The 13,823-nt window shown below is 38.1% G+C and overlaps 2 protein-coding genes across 2 annotated transcripts; one reads left to right on the top strand and one right to left on the bottom strand.

Annotated features, from left to right (window-relative positions):
- Nucleotides 1-1,182: 1,182 nt before the first annotated feature.
- Nucleotides 1,183-10,846, top strand: LOC131798582 (nudC domain-containing protein 3-like). Its single transcript, XM_059116246.2, has 6 exons — nucleotides 1,183-1,516; nucleotides 3,798-3,941; nucleotides 6,630-6,799; nucleotides 7,322-7,560; nucleotides 7,961-8,238; nucleotides 9,877-10,846. The coding sequence occupies exons 1-6, from the start codon at nucleotides 1,334-1,336 to the stop codon at nucleotides 9,979-9,981; spliced, it is 1,119 nt and encodes a 372-aa protein (XP_058972229.1). The 5' UTR covers nucleotides 1,183-1,333; the 3' UTR covers nucleotides 9,982-10,846.
- Nucleotides 10,847-11,835: 989 nt separating this feature from the next.
- Nucleotides 11,836-13,754, bottom strand: LOC131798564 (membrane-associated progesterone receptor component 1-like). The gene has a single exon (XM_059116224.2). It carries the CDS (start codon nucleotides 13,059-13,061, stop codon nucleotides 12,369-12,371), a length of 693 nt encoding a protein of 230 aa, XP_058972207.2. The 5' UTR covers nucleotides 13,062-13,754; the 3' UTR covers nucleotides 11,836-12,368.
- Nucleotides 13,755-13,823: the final 69 nt, after the last annotated feature.

Genomic DNA, 13,823 nt, shown 5'->3' on the forward strand with positions numbered 1-13,823 from the left:
AGTGCATTGTTGTGTGATATAAGTACGCGGAAATTTTTAAGAACACTCGAGAAGTGCGGAGAATCACTCGCACTTCTCGAGTGTTCTTAAAAATTCCCGAGGGCTTATAGAACTCAACAATGCTCGAGGAACAAGTTTTTTATTTCTCTTTAAAATGTATCGTGAATTGCGCGCGCTCGTACCGATGACGTAGGCTGCGTGCATTATATCTCAACAGTGCACTCGTGTGAAGTACGTGCTGACCAATCACGGCGCGCGCATTTCTCTGAATATTTAATTAATAGAGCATGCTGACGACGGTGTTGTTTGCTTCGGAATTAAAGTTTGTTTTGAAAATTGAAAGTAATACCTGGGGAATTTAGCGGATTCTCTATTATAAAACAAATAGAGAAGCCTTGACTGTGCTCTGTTCCGTTGTAAAGTGCTTAGGAAGCGGCTGGGGCGCCCAAAAAGTGGGGAGAAACTCGAGACGAAGTCGAGTGTTTCTCCCTACACTTCTTTTGTGCTTTCGCCGCTCCCTGCGTGGGAGGGAAGGAAGCTCCTCAGATGTTTAGGATAGAATCTTTTACTTCCGAATGCTACGTTTTCCAGTTTTACGTACTTCAATGTTTTTAGTTTCAGAAATTCCCTTATGTATAATATTTGCAAGTGGAAGGTGCTTTGTTTTGGAAGTCCACTTGCACAACGCAGGCTCACTTTACTGATGAAGACTGTGAGACACGTTCGAAAGCTTACGTTTTGTCTCAATATTGCAGACCTTGTGACAATTATTGTATTATTTAACTTAACATCAAAAGTGAAGACACATAATCATACTCTTCCAATCTTCCCATCTCGTAAGAAGAAATAAAAAGAAATATTATTTTCTGCACTAACCAACGTACATAACAGAAGGGCTTTTCTTATGAACATTGAAAACCTCGAAAAGGACAACTCGCTAAAATGGGTTCTTTTCATCAAAGAAAGCGGTCAGATAACAAGTGATACGGTGTGGAAGTAAGGTGAGGTATTTTTATTGAGAATTTGACGTATTGTTTTTTTCCTTAGAGCGGTCGTAAATATTCTCATACAAACTCTTATAATTCCGCCTTGACTGTTATTGTGCAAAATGATCATCTCACAGCTGGAGCTTGGGCCGCCTGTGCACTTACCGGTAGTTCTGTGAACTCTCCTGTGTAGGAAGAGCCAACTGTTTACGACTATGACGTCCTCGCGCAATTGGGTTCACGTTTTCGTTCCAGTTTCCCAACCTCGTTCATCTTAATTGCTTGACAGAGCACTGGGAATGAAGATACTACTACGAGCAGACAAAGGGAGAAAGTGAGGTTAAAATATGGATTTTACTAAGTTTGACGATCTTTTGATGGGAATCCTCCAGCACTGTGAACAAGTGGAACCGTTTTTAGATGCAATCTTCAGCTTTTTAGCGCGCAGGACTGACTTCTTTCTAGTGATGCACAATAGAGATGACAAAGTGGGATTCGCTCCAGGTGTAGCGGAAAAGATGGTTCTAAAGGTATGGACGTTTCATCTAACCGCTACATGGTTGAATCTTCAGCAAATATTCCATAGAACGAAGATTTTAAAGAATAATGAACTTCCATGTATGCGCAAAATATGTTAATATATGACATTTTTTCGCGATTTCTGAAAGTTAATACAAGGTACATCCTGCATAAGCAAGTGATATTGTGTAGGAAACCTGCGTGAATATGTTTTGGGTGAAAATGGAATTGAGGTGAAAATACATTCAAACTAGATTGAATTGCGTTCGAAATCATTTTGTACTTGATCGGTGTTAGTTTTTACCTCTTGACAGGTTTTGAAATTGCCTGCTATCACATCTGATATTAAATGGATAAATTTAGTTGAATAAATAATAGTAATACGACCGAATGAAGTCGAATTCCGGCTGTAATCATACAAGTGATACTTTAAATGATCAGCACAATTACAGACAGAATTGGATGAGAGGAAGGCCTGAGAAGCAAAGTTGCCATCATTCTACGTTTTCTTGAATATCATTAGTTAACTCATTGAAATGTGCAACAACAGCATGTGCACTTGATGTGCACTGTCCAGTTTCAAGTATGACACTGACACTGTCAGCATGACACTATCAAAGTAGTGCTCAAATCAGGATGGTGAGAACCAATCATGTTAAAGGATAGATTAAGTTAAGTATTTCAGTAATCAATGACAAGCGATAGTTGGATTTGTTGGAAGTCATCAAAAAGTGTTAATTTGAATGTTGTCAGGTTTATTGACGAATGAGTGAGGAGTTGTATACTAAATAGTGCTGATATTGGGATTTAGGTAATATAGCCAGAATGAAAAAGGGAAGTCTATACAGGGTCCTTCCATGTACTTAATGTAGATTGCTGTTGTTGTTTTTGTTGTTGTTTTTTAGAATTAGATATACTTGTAGATCACACTATCTGGTGGATATAAGCTAATTTTCTATTTGATGCCTCAAAAAGATTCAAAGTGGTCTTTACTCCTTTCAAATGACTTACATGTACAGAAAAGATCATGTACCGTGGTTGCAAAGTCCCTTCTCCCTTTCTTCTTTACTTCATGATTGTATTTTAACAGTAACTTAAAAAATGTGTAGTTTTTGTGGTTTTCATCATTAAATAATAGTCAACTTATTGAATGTCAGGATTATCTGTATTACTTGATTGATATCTTTAGAATAGTTTCAGGTGAGGCTAATAAGTGGATTGAAATTAAGATGTTTTTATTTAAAGTATAGGTGTTCCAATCGCAAAGATTATTCACTTCTTTATTTTGGTTCCAATCTGCTAAAAACAGCTTACATGGCAGAAATGTCTATTCTAGGGTTTTCAGAGTACTTTTGTTAAATACCTGAACAAATTCGCTGTCTATAAAACTGCAATATGCATTGAAGAGGACGGAATCATCCCATGGAATGGAGTTTATTAATTGGTTTTAATTTAACACTATGGGCATTGAAACACCATTGCGACTTATAAGGTTGAAAGTCATAGGTTCTTAATCCAATCTTTTTATGTATCCATAGACTTTAACCCTGGGAAAATTATTGTGGGTTACACTCACAATATATGTATGTATATGAGTATGTATAAAGTAGGTGATTGCTATGCCTTGTTGTTCCGCAAATGATGTCCCAAATTAAGGCAACGATTGCTTAACAGACAAGTCACATTCCCTCACCAATGTGATTTGGTTATCAGTGACCTAGCTCCAAAAAGTCTGTCACAAAAGTTTTCAGCTCTTCATCTCTGTTGTCTGATCACATACACATTCCATGCTTGTGACTCATCCAGAACTGTTCTAAGATACTTCGACATAGATGCTTTTTAGAGGCCTTGAATGTCAGGAGATATTAAAAAAAAAAAACCTAAAAAGGTAACTAGGTAGGGAGAGATCTCACAACCTGTTTATGATGTGTGTAATAGCTTTAGAACCTGACTGTTTCCATTTTGAGAATAATGGGAAACAGATGTTAATAAAATTATTTTGTGGCATGTAAATTCATTTTATAGAGAAGTAACAATTTAAGATACAGGAGTATAGCCAAGGACAAATGTATGCCTGCCTCCTACTTTTGTGGAATAATTTCTCTGGGTTTTGGTTTGACAAGAAATGTTATGTTTTTCATGCCCAGTAAATAAGCAATTTCCTTTAAAAATTATCAGTTAACCTTTAATCGTAGGTTTTTTCCTTGCCATCATGAGTTAACTGATGTAGTGTGTGATGATAATAGATTTTATTTAACATGAATTAGTTAAGAGTTTCTGTTTCTTATACAGATCTTCAAGACTCATCAACAGATTGTCACTGGAAATCAAACAGGAGCTAAAAAACAAGCACATGGAAAGATATCAGGAAAAGGGAAGCAAAAATGTGCTGACATAGAGAGAGCAACTGATAGAGCTTCAGCTGCAAATGAAAACGTGAGTTGCTACTTATTTGTCACCTGCAGTCCTGGGTCACACAAAGGGTGTTGTCCTAGCTACTGTTAAATGTAATATACCACAGTCCAAAGGAGGCTTTTGGGAGAGTGAAATGTTCATAGAGGCTTCTGAGTGCTGTAATTTTAAGTGCGTTTAAAATACAAATTGGTGTTCAACTTTCTGGTACAATTATTGACAAAATGTCATTGTTTATACAGCTCAATACCTTACCCAAAGTAATAGCATCTATAATCCTTTACATCTTAACGCAACAGTATACATATTAATGACTGTGAATATATGGAAATCATTTACCAGCCTACGAACTGCAGATCAAGGAATTATTATAGAAACGATCTTTGTAGTAATGAATACTACATAAGCAGCCGTGAAAATAAGAAGCCAACTGGGAGCAGATCAAGGAATTATTATAGAAACGATCTTTGTAGTAATGAATACTACATAAGCAGCCGTGAAAATAAGAAGCCAACTGGGAGCTGGTCATTATTTTTGTTTGTAATAAACCCATGAACTGAGAAATCAATGACTGCAGGAGTTTCATTTAGGTTTGGAGCAGGAGGGTATGTGGATTTGCCACCTGGCATACTTAAAGCAAGGCCCTTTGGGCCTTGCCTCTTAGGGGGGTCTGTGGGCATGCTCCCCCTGACAAATTTGAAATTCTCAAGTGACAGAGATGCATTTTCCTGCATTTTAGAGCAGAAACTGACATGCTTCAAGTGCCAATTAGGACATTATTTCTTTCCATGATAGTCTTGATTTGGTGAATTAATCAACAGGTAAATTAGCTTTCTAAAGCAAATCCATAATCTTGTACATATTAAATTTTCAGAATAGCTTGCCTTTCAACAGAAAGTGTCATAAATGATGACAGAAGGTGTGGTTTCTGTTCATGTAAAGTGGGAGAAAGTGTTCACAAGTTTTCAAATTGTTTTTTGTGTCAGGGGTATACAAATTCTACTCAAAGTATAACCAACAAAAATGTCATAGTGTTAGAATATAATGTTTGATAATTTCATACTGATGGGTTTGCTAACAAACTCCTCAACTTATTAAGATCTTTCTTTGCAAGTTTTCTGTCAATTAGGCAAACAGAGTCATGCTTTCAATAACAGAGGAAATTTTTATTTCAATGTGGGAAAGCTGGTAGCTTCCACAGTTAGATGGATTTTTCTCATCACTTGGAAAAGATTCAAGATGTCAAAAGCAATTCAGTGCTATTGTAAGTTTTTGGCTAGTTTTCTGTGACCAAAGGAAATACTCTGTGTTCAACTTCGGTTGTATGTTATGGAGAAGTGAAACATGAGCCAACCAGAAAGAAATCAATCACATGCTAGGCAACCACTTGAAAGCATGGTCAAAGTGATAACAATCCTTCACTCAATTTACTTTCTTTAGGAAAGATAAATTTCTTCCTGTTTTACAACAAGTATTTTATTCTTGTGACCTTCAGGTTTGATTTGGGGTGATATTATTAGGATGTTTGTAACTCTCTGGGGCTAAAGGTTTGATGGAATTGTAGAAGTCTAAGAGAAAAAAATCAATTTTGGCACAGAAGATGCAAGGATTACCACTTATTTTGAAAAATACTGTCTGAGTGAGGATTTGCAGGAGTAGATAAAAGGAGAAATGGAAGAGGGAGTGTCAATATTGCAAACTTAAAACCCTTTTTGAGTTATTTTTTTTACATAAATAATCAGATTGCCACATTAAGATATGTATATCACACCAATCAGATTGCCACATTAGGGTATGTTTCTCACATCAATCATATCATGGCATTTGGATATCATGGACCAATCACAGTGTTGGGTATTTTTTCTTGTAAATGATGTCATGGAATCAGAGGGCTTTGCACAAAGAATGACATTAACCAGAAATTTGAGCTCATTTGATAAGTGTTATTATTTTGGCCTCTGTAAGAGCCTCGTTGGGTGAAGGTGAGATTTATTGGGATTCAAAAGGTTCGCATTTATTGTTATTGTACCATTTTAAAGTTGAGATGTGTTTTTTCACTCCTTTTCCCACAATGCACATGTAAACAACTTACATTCCATCATGTGCTATGAAAACAACGTCCAAAGTCCAATCAGAATATACCCAATCATTGCACCACATGAACATTCGCAAACTTTTTACATGCTTGAATTAAATTCTACCAATCAAATTCCATTTTGCCATATTAGACTTCGCTCCATCACAATAATTTTGATTTTCTTTTAGAGGAACAGCTGTAAGTGTAGTCTCTTTTGCAACTGTTATTTGGTTGCATCATGCAATGGCTCTCTCTCCAATGGGGGATAGACAAGACCAAACAGCGGCTGCAAAGGAGACTACAGCAAGCGGGGTACCAATGTATTTTATTTTTGCCCCAAAGTATTTAGACAATAGACCACAAAATACCAGTGTGAATTTAGATAAACTATGTTTTTCCTCTTTCTCTTGGAGTGAAATAATGCAACATTTTCATTAAAAAAAGTTAAAAGTTATAAAAACATTAGGAACACAAAGTGTCCAATCTCAACTCACCCAGCTAAAAAAAAAAACTCTTGCATGCTATGGATGCCAATGTTTTGTTAAAGAGAGAAAAATGGCAATTTTTCCCAAGGAGGATAGAGCATCCAAACAGAGGAGCTGTTAAAGCTGAATATTAATTTTCTATCTCTGTAGACAAGTCTATCTGCTCCTATGGCCTCATCTGATACAGATATATCTCCAGCAATCACTTCATGTGAGGTAGAAACATCACCCACCAGTGACAAGGGCCACGCCCAACTTCCTGCATGTACTACTGAAAAGACATTAAGTGCTGCTTCAACATCAAGTTCCAAGCCAACAAGGTGTATCAATTATTGTGTTTCTTGATTTACTTATTGTTTTTCATCTTTTTTTTTGCTTCTTGCTAATTGTTTGTTGCCTTGTAAAGCTTTACATGAACAAAATTTGGTAGGACATGTCTTAAGTACACATACACACTCGTCCTCAATTCTACACAGAAACCTTTTTTTCTGTGCTGTTTTGTTTGCTGTACTGGTCATCAAGGCAGATTTCAGGCAAAATTCAGCTAAGCCAGAGCTGGAAATCATGAGTCTGGGAATGTGATTATATGGTCGTGAGCAACGGGTGGGTGGTATTTTTATATGTCTTCCCTCCCTAAACTGTTACTGTGCTCTTTTGCTTCTGGAAGTGCTGTGGTAAAATGAAATGTATTTTGTTTGTTTGTTTTTTGGTTCATATGTTTGTTTGTATGTTTTATGCAAACCTGCATGCTAGGTGATGATTCTTGCAGTATGATTGTCTCTCTAACCATGAGGAGAATCAGCTAACGCATCAGAGACTAAACTAATTTTAAATTTTTTCAGCCTCACTCAAGTAAGTGAAGACGTAACAAGCAGTGAGAGCAAGGGTCTGGTTCCTGGCAAGACTGCTGATTGTTACAATGGAGCTGTTCTTGAGAAGTATGCATGGTCACAAACTATAACTGATATTGAAATAAAAATCCCTGTGCCATGCTCAGTAACAAAAGGTCGGGATGTTGGTGTGGAAATTAAGAGCTCCCATTTGAAAGTTTGGTTAAAGAATGGAATCCCACCAGATTCAGGTAAATGTATGTTGTAGGGGAAATTATTTAATGCCACTTGGTGAAAGGCCCAAAGATTTTGAGGAAAAGCCCTTAAACGCTCTCCACAGTGATAAGACACTGTTCTGAAAAAAGGCCAATGATGCTCTTTAATTTCAAATAAATTGTTTTTTCCTTCAGATCATTTTAAAAGAGTGCAATGGTATTTTGATAAAGTGGATATACGTATCAATAGAAGCAGAAAGCTAGATTTGGTTGCATCCTTCCTAGTTTCTGCTTTTTATATGAAAATGATTCTTTTGTCTTATTTGTCAAATATATCCTCAAATCGACAAAGAACAAGCGTACACCCATTTTAAATCTGAGATAGTTTCGGGATAACCTGACGGCATGACCTTGATTCATTGGTCATTTCCAACAGACAGCATTATTCTTGTTGATGGAAAACTTCAGTGGCCGATAAAATGCGAAGATTCTATGTGGTTGTTGGAGGCTGGGAAACAGATCATTGTCAGCCTGGACAAAGTAGAGGAGAGGTTTTGGACAACTGTTTTGGAAGGAGATACCGAAATTGACAAGACTAAGGTTGACACAACACGAGACATAAGTGAATTTGATGAACAAACTCAGAGTGATTTTCAGCACGTTATGTATGACCATCATCAAAAACTTCAGGGCAAACCAACTAGTCAGGAAATGGTATGTACAGTATGAATTCAAATTTTCCTTTGGTTGAATCATTTTTTTAATTTCAAGTCAATTAAATTTGTGTTAATCTGGCTCACTTTATATTGGTGTGAAATAGGGAAAATAATGATAATAATTCGAAAATCTCTAAACCAAAGGAATAATTGAACCTGTTACGCAGTCATCTTATGTATTTTAATAGCGTTAGGTTTGCTTCACGAAGTAGAGATACTTTGCCGAGTCGCCAATTTATTCGTGATTAAAGTGATTGAAAAGAAGTTGAACAAAGAGAGCTGACAATAAGGGCAGGTTAAGTTTTCTTCCTACCCCCCCCCCCCCTTCCCTCCACGCCCAACCCCCTCTTCCTTTTGCCGGTCAATCGCTCCTTGATAAAAATTGCCTTCTTTCGCCAGCCATATATTGTTAAGAATATCTGAGCTGGTGGCCTCTTATATCGCGAAGAGGTTGGCGTCTCTTTGCCAAAGACACGGCTGCACTGCAGGCTGTTAGCGTATCATTCATCCCCTCGAACCTTGAAAGGTTTTCATCTTGCTTTCACCCACATTCACTTGCATTGCACTCGCATTCATTTGATATACTTTAGGTAATTAGTAAATTTTCAACTAAATTAAATATTCGTCCATTCATTTTTATGTCTGTACGCCTAATTGCAATAATGTTATCATAGAAAAAAGAAAAAGCAAAAACGAAAAAGGGAAAAGCGATCTAGGAATTAATTAGCATTGAATAATGGCGGAGCTCGCAGAGCGTAGTCCCATAATTATACAAAATGGTAGTACTAATAGTAACCCATCAAGCTGAAAAAATTTGGACTTACGACCGTACGACCGTACGACCGTACGACCGACCGTACAAGGTGCTACTTTTAACATACGTGGTCAACTGAACCGCGGGCACGCCAACGCCACGGCTTTGTCCAGTAGTCCAGTGGTCATTGCACTGGGCTCCGAGTCGGACGACCCGGGGTCTAGTCCTGGCCGGGTCAAGGCGTTGTGCCCTTGAGACGTGCGGGGAAAAAAAAGCGAGCTCCGCTTTTAGGCTTGGCTAAATCTATATATTACCCTCTGGCCATATGCCCGACAGCCGAGCAAAATTTCCACTAAATAATTATTTCAAACTGCTAGAGAGTATCACATATTTTTGGAAAAAATTTCCAGCGATTCCAAATATACATATAAATCTGCTAATGCGGTATCCTCGTACCACATGCTTATAATTTTCCTTTTTTTTTTCTATGATTACCTAACCGCAGTTAGGTGTATGTGTGTGAGTATGTATGTTGTTTATGATGGTAATTGATCTGGGTGAAGTGTCTGAAATCGTAGGCAATATTTCAAAATGGAACGAGTGCACCGCGAGTTCGATTTGAAATCAAACCTGTGATTTCAGATCAAAACTACATGACACGAAGTTAATTACTACTTTACTACGATTATTTTTAAATCTTAGAATTAATCGTCCCAATACAGGATAGTATTTTTTTTAGTCATGGGGAAAAAAATTGCAAAATTCGCTGCACGGTGGTTCCTGTGTCTTTCATTTCCCTGTAATTATGATTGGTCATTTAAACAAACCTTGAGGCCGTAGCTGAGGATACATCAATGAGTTCTTTCCTTTTTATTTATACAGAAAACCCACGATCTTCTCAAGAAAGCTTGGAATGCCAAAGGGTCGCCGTTTGCGGGAACTGACTTCGATCCATCAAAAGTGAACATATCGCCAAGTTACGGGTGAATAAAACTCTTCTAATACGCTGAAAGGAGACAGAACATGCTCTTAAAGACATCTAAACACTTTAAGTGAAATAATGCGCCATCCCGTTTCGAAAAGTAAGAACCGTGAAAGGTAGTTTTTTGCCAAATTTGTACAATGTCAATTTTACCTTTCCAAAGTAAATTACATTACCTCAACGGGATGTTTTTACAGCCTGGCAATCAAACAGTTATTTACCATCATCGGGAACTTGCATAAATGAAAGATTCGTGAGGTGCATTCGATTTTTTTTTCCTCATCGTTCAGGGTTTATAAAATAGTTGCGTATAACCAATAGCCATCCAACCCTTCTGTTTCAATTATCACTCGGTCAGCCTGTGACTCGAAAGTATGCATGCAAGGACGTTCGGTCCGTTTGTTAATTACATCAGACACGAGATGAGCCGAAAGACAGAAACTATCTATGCAGAAAATGTAACAAAATGTGACAGTAGCTGTTGGTAATTACTCACAAATGAGAAATATTTGTTGAAATTTAGTAGTATACTGTTATTAACTCTTAATGAAGTGAGATTTTTCGTCAAGTTTCTTCACGAGACGCTGGAGGGGAAGATTGGGCATCAAAATCACTGGCGATACCAGGTTCCCTCTCCTTGTCCTGTCCAACAGGCATAAGAGGATATGGAAGCCATCTGTAGTACGTCAGCCAGTCTAGGATAGTGACATACTGAAACTTAACAGCATCGAAGTAGATGCCAGCAGGACAACCTCGTGGACTCCTTCGGGATTGATTCCGAGAACGATACGACTGCATGTGTTCTTCTTCGTCGAACCCAAATACCGAGATCTTAATAAATTTAACTAAGGAATAAATGTGAAGATATAATGCAATAGGAATAATACTCCCTCTACGACGTGTCTTTTAAAGTGGTTTACGTGACTGCTACACATAATTACTTCTTTTGTGTCTAAATTGAAAGTTCCCTCAAATTGTGTCGCCTTGTCTTCTGTTGAATTCATCATCACACCACATATCCATAATTAAAGCTAACAGCGGCTTAAGAGCCCTTTAAGCTTGTTGTCTGAGAACATTTGAATTATTATGACGTATGTGAGTGGCAGTGGTCCCTTCGATCAGTTATCTACCACGTGAAGCAAGGCTTTGAATTCAGTTAAGAGAGGGATAGAGGACCGAGTTTGAGTTTATCTTCATCACTTTTTGTTGTGAAGTATATATTCGTCTGTCTTCCTTCCCATCTACCCTAGCGTTCTGTTCGCCGCTTTCTCTTTCCGGTTATTCAACTACGACATCAAATGACAATTGCCTCCTTTCGAAAGTACTAACCACATCGCGATGTTTGTGTCTGTTGTTTTAAAGGCCAGCTTCATTGGATCCATCGTAATCCTGGCAGTGTATATGGGGATCTTGTTCGATTGAGGTTAAAATTCACAATTTGCCACATCCCTAGTAGGGATGTTTTCGACAGCAACTCACTCGGACTAAACGACAGGTTTTCCCTTCGATTTGAACTAGCCAACAAGTTTTTGCTTCCTTTGTTTATTCAACGGTTTCTTTCCGGTCGCTTAACAAAATATGAGCTTTTGAAGTTCGAAATTAGCCATTGTGGATTGCGGTTTCCTTCTTACGCAACTGACCGCAAGAAAGGGGTCGAACGCTTTGTGGATAGAAATGCCTTTTCACTGAACAATAAGAACATTTGGCTTTTTATTATTAAATGTTGGTCTCATCGGAAAACTTCAAAGTAGCAATTTATAGTTTGGTTCTTATTGCTAAAAAGTACTGTGTTATTTTTAGGGTTTTTTCCGCTGCTGAGTGCCCTTTGTTTAACCCTTCTACTGGAATTTACGACAACGTTCCTCTTTAATCTTTCTTTATTGTTTTTTATTGTTATTGAAATTTAAGATCTAAAAATACTTTATACACTATTATAAGCCTGGTGTGCAGCTGCTAACTGTTTCGAATATTTGAACGAACTGAATCAGTCTCGATTCTCTACCTTTCTACACGTAATTTGTGTTTTTACAAATTGCATTCATCCAGTCTTGGATTAATGCCACTATTATCCCGTGTAAACATTGATTACAAATGGCACAGCCCCTTCACTACCAAAACAAGATGGCAGAGTTCCACCTGATAGGCCACGCAAGATTGTGGTGAAGCAAAACAAAAACCTTGTAGCCTTTCGATTTCTTTTGATACAAAAGGTTCACATCCCGTGAAGGCAAGAATTTTACTATTCTGCTGTTTCATTACGGCGAAAAGTCCGCCGCAAAATTTCCAGAAAATTGCCGCCGGCTTAAGTTTTGTTTTAAAAATCTGATTGGCCAGCCTGACCGGTTGAGTATAGACTGCCTTATACACCGGCAGTAATACAGTCCCAAAATTATTATCTCATAGATATGATTTGATTTTTGATAGGTCTCGGTAATGGAAGTTCATCAACTGCCTTATTTCTCGCAGTACCTCCCAGTTCACCCATACAACCGCGTATTGTCCTTATGCAAGCACTTTGAAGAGCACGTGGCTGATGACTTCTGACAAGTCTTCCCACACAGGGATATCTCTCTACACACTGCATTTCCCAGTGAAAGAGGCTGTCCATTTGAAGTGGATTGAGATCTGACAAGTCGTCAATTTCGGATTTGTTCGTTAACTTTTCATTGAGAGAAAAGGTTGCTAAAGCCCGGCTGGCATCTCGACCAGCAAGATGAGTGAACGGTCCATCCATAAAATACTGAATGTCCTTTGTGTATGTGGCATCAAACACTTTGCCGTTAACCGCAAAATATATCCTCTGATCTTGGATACCGTCGTATTGCTGTAACTCGCTAACAGTGAACGAGCGATTTTCAAAGTCGTGAGCAGGCAGAAATTCATCTCTGTTAATCACTTCTTGTTGCGTAGTAGAAAAAAATTTCTTCCATGTAACTTGAAGGGTTAACAAGATCGAGCCAAACAGACACAAAGCATCTAAATGTACTTGTACAAGCCAAGTTAGTATGTCGTACAAACGACCATAAACATCGCCTTCGTGGGATTTAAAACGAACCTTATATCCAGATATCATCCACTCGTTCATCGTGATGCCGTGATTCGACTTTTCAATGTTAACACCGGGATGTTACCAGTGTTGCAATCAATTTGAAAGTGCATATTACGCTCTGTTTACAAACTTTAACAATGGCAACACTCGACAGGATTGTGACCACGTGACTTTTTCATCTGTCACGGATGACAAAGTTTCCGGTGGAATGCCCCGTCCCTCATCACACAATCCTGACCTTTTGTTCACGTGCTGGTTAACAACTATACCTCACGGTGTACATGAATTGAATTTGAACACACTTGGACTTTGTACGTTTGTAATTTGATGTTTAACCTCACATCCCACGGCGATGCCGTTAGTAACGAGCATTCAGGGAGGGCTTGAGTGTCTTACTGCACTTGATTGAATCGATTTCCTCTGTTATAAACATCCCACGCAACCGACGGAAGTTGTCAAGGTAAACCAATATGGAAAATAGCTATTCACTTCAAAAAGACACCATATTGCATTTATGTAAGAAACAGGAACATGTTTTTAACAAAAAAAAATTGTGCAATCGGAAAGAGTGTACCCCGTTGATGCTTACGTATGTTCGCATGCACGTACACCGGAAAACAAGTTGACATCGGGAACACAACGTCAAATTCCATAGGTCATGTCCGACAAAGAAGCTTAACTCAGGAAACGCAGTGACGTTCATTCTTGTTGGGGACGGAGTCACGACATGCGTTACTTCATCATCCTTTTGGGAACTCATACGCCATTCAAGCTTTTGTAACGGTCATGTTCGGGTAC

Source organism: Pocillopora verrucosa, chromosome 8, assembly GCF_036669915.1.
Source record: "Pocillopora verrucosa isolate sample1 chromosome 8, ASM3666991v2, whole genome shotgun sequence".
NCBI classification, from domain to species: domain Eukaryota; kingdom Metazoa; phylum Cnidaria; class Anthozoa; order Scleractinia; family Pocilloporidae; genus Pocillopora; species Pocillopora verrucosa.

Excerpts from the sequence above, each read along its gene's own strand:
- LOC131798582 (XM_059116246.2), top strand. The coding sequence starts at position 1,334 with ATGGATTTTACTAAGTTTGACGATCTTTTGATGGGAATCCTCCAGCAC. Across the intron at positions 1,517-3,797 it reads CGGAAAAGATGGTTCTAAAG|ATCTTCAAGACTCATCAACA; the intron begins GTATGGACGTTT and ends TTTCTTATACAG. Across the intron at positions 8,239-9,876 it reads AACCAACTAGTCAGGAAATG|AAAACCCACGATCTTCTCAA; the intron begins GTATGTACAGTA and ends TTATTTATACAG.
- LOC131798564 (XM_059116224.2), bottom strand. The coding sequence starts at position 13,061 with ATGAACGAGTGGATGATATCTGGATATAAGGTTCGTTTTAAATCCCAC.